Source organism: Bidens hawaiensis, unplaced genomic scaffold, assembly GCF_021521415.1.
Source record: "Bidens hawaiensis isolate Kalapana, Puna unplaced genomic scaffold, B.hawaiensis_p1.1 tig00010855_1, whole genome shotgun sequence".
NCBI lineage: Eukaryota > Viridiplantae > Streptophyta > Magnoliopsida > Asterales > Asteraceae > Bidens > Bidens hawaiensis.
In genome coordinates this window covers 720,566-723,391 of record NW_027491838.1, presented here as the reverse complement: position 1 = coordinate 723,391, position 2,826 = coordinate 720,566, and the positions used below count along the sequence as shown (strand labels likewise).

Sequence of the window (2,826 nt, the reverse complement as noted above, 5' to 3'; positions counted from 1 at the left end):
CTCGTATTTATAAAGTAATCAATTTGAATATTTTATAATCGCACATGAAACATGTGAATAATTACTTTGATCTAGCTTGAGTTGGCCAGAGTTAATTTTTTTAGTTAGGAATACAAATTATAGTATTTTTGAGTGTGTGTATATATAGATAACCATGGCAGCTTTCTAAGAACTCACAATATCATTATTCCAAAAAAGAAAAAAAAAGAAAGAAAGAAAAAATGGGGAACCTAGTTTCTTGCTTTACCTCATCTAAAGAAACCCAAACATTTCCTATCGATACCAATTTCAAGTTTCCTTCTCCATTACCATCTTGGCCACAAGGTTTCATCATCTCTCTTTATAATTTGCAAAACTTTAATTTATATATAATCATTATTCTTGATTTATTTTATAGGAGAAGGCTTTGCTAGTGGAATACTTGATCTTGGAGGACTTCAAGTTTCCCAAATAATAACTTTCACCAAAATATGGTCCTCAGATGATACTGATGTCACATTCTTTGAACCATCACCCATACCAGATGGTTTTTCCATGCTGGGTTGTTATTGCCAATCCAATAACACCCCGCTTTTTGGTTGGGTTCTGGTCGGAAATGACGTTTCCGGTGGAACCCTAGCTGCTCCAGTAGACTACAGTCTAGTCTGGAGCAGCAGTAACAATTCATGTTACGTCTGGCTACCAACCCCGCCGGTCGGTTATATGTCGGTAGGCTATGCCATCACTACCTCGGCGGATAAACCTTCATTGGATAAAATTCGGTGTGTTCGGGCGGATCTAACAGAAGAAGCTGAACAAGATATGTTGTTATGGAGTTCGAATGATGCGAATAATGCGAATGTGTATGGATTAAGGCCAAAAGTTAGAGGCAGACAAGCTCAAGGGGTGTCTATAGGTACATTCATAATTAGCAATGATGGAGATGACACAAGTTTATTATCTCTTTCTTGTTTAAAGAATAATAATTTCAACAACTTAACTTCATTCATGCCAAATTTAAACCAAATTGATGCCTTAATTCAAGAATATTCTCCAAGATTCTATTTTCACCCTAAAGAAACCTACTTGCCTGCTTCAACAAAATGGTATTTCACCAATGGTGTTCTACTATACCACACAGGAGAAGAATCAAACCCTACCCCTGTCGAACCCACCGGTGCGAACCTTCCTCAAGGAGGTTCGAATGATGGCACATACTGGCTCGACCTTCCGGTTGATGAAACCGAGAGAGAAAGGGTAAAGAAAGGTGACTTGCAAAGCTGTGAGGCTTATCTTCATGTCAAACCAATGCTTGGGGCCACATTTACTGATCTAGCCATTTGGGTTTTTTACCCTTTTAACGGTCCTTCAACTGCTAAAGTTGGGTTAGTAGATATCACTCTAGGAAGGATTGGTGAACATATAGGAGATTGGGAGCATGTGACACTTAGGGTTAGTAATTTTAATGGACTTTTATATCGTGTTTATTTCGCGCAACATAGTGGTGGGACGTGGGTAGACACTACTTCGCTCGAGTTTCTAGACGCGACTAATAATTTCGCAGCTTATCCGTCATTAAATGGCCATGCGACGTACCCGGCCCCAGGTCTAGTACTACAAGGAAATGAAGTGGTTGGTCTTAGAAATGATACGGCAAAAAGTGAAAACTTTTTCAACGTAAGGGAAAGATATTCAGTCATGGCAGCCGAATACATCAATGATGTAACCGAGCTGCCATGGGTGAATTACATTAGAAAATGGGGTCCAAAAATAACGTATGAGGTTGGAATCGAGATTGAAAGCGTGCAGAATTCTGTGGCCGGAACTATTGCATCTCCAATCGGAAGCTTGCTCGGCATTATACCTAGGGAATTTTCAAGCGAAGATGGACCTACCGGACCGAAAGTGAAGGTGGATTGGGATGGTGATGAACGTTAATCATCAATAAAACGTGTTTGTAACTGTTTGATAATTTCTTTTTCAATTTATGTGACATTTGCACTTATTTATTTTTAATCATTTAATGTTGTTTTCTTAATATGAATTGATATAATTAACTTGTACGTTTGTATAATAGTAATACCAAACAAGTTACCAAACCCTATCTACAGAATACATTGCAACCACATGGAGCCAACCCCATATTTTGACTTGAATACACCAGCAATGAACATGTGGAAGATGGACACCCTCATCTTCTATTCCTATCTATATGATATAAACGTTTTTGAGAAAGATAATTTCTAAAGAAATATTTAACTGTCAATGACCATTTTGATTGTGATGTATCCAATATTAGGTTATGATCGACATGTGTAGGTGTAGGTGTAGGGTCTTTATGAATGAATATTTGGTAATTAATTAATTAATTACAACTATATTTATTTTTATATCATATGAAAAAGTCTTAATGATTAATTTTACATCAAGTTGATTTTGACCATCATTTTTTTTTTTTCATTTTATGGAGGCTCACCCACCCTCTTCCTATGGCGAAAAAGTCCACTGATAGAAATCATCATGATAGTCTATACGCATACATTGCTTTTTTTTTAATCAAGAAATCGATGGTGTCAGCTGCGAAATGTGGAAAATTGCTGCTAGGTGCAGGATACGTCAGCAGCTAGGGCTGAGCACGGTTCGGTTCACTTATTAAATAAAACAGAAAACTATACAAACCGTTCAGTTTCGGTTCGGTTATAATCGTTTTTTTTTAATTATGTGTAGACATTGCAAAAAAAATTAAAAAAAAATGATGATTTTAAACTTGTAGTAGTGTATTAGAGTACCACATATATTGAATTCAAAACAAAAATGAGTGCGATTTACGTGGAACCATACGAATAC

General features: G+C 36.7%; 1 protein-coding gene across 1 annotated transcript; it reads left to right on the top strand.

Moving 5' to 3' along the window:
- The first annotated feature begins 219 nt into the window (after nucleotides 1-219).
- Nucleotides 220-2,048, top strand: LOC143536643 (hypothetical protein At1g04090-like). Its single transcript, XM_077030584.1, has 2 exons — nucleotides 220-324; nucleotides 398-2,048. Exons 1-2 carry the CDS (start codon nucleotides 222-224, stop codon nucleotides 1,915-1,917), a joined length of 1,623 nt encoding a protein of 540 aa, XP_076886699.1. The 5' UTR covers nucleotides 220-221; the 3' UTR covers nucleotides 1,918-2,048.
- The last annotated feature ends 778 nt before the right edge of the window (nucleotides 2,049-2,826 follow it).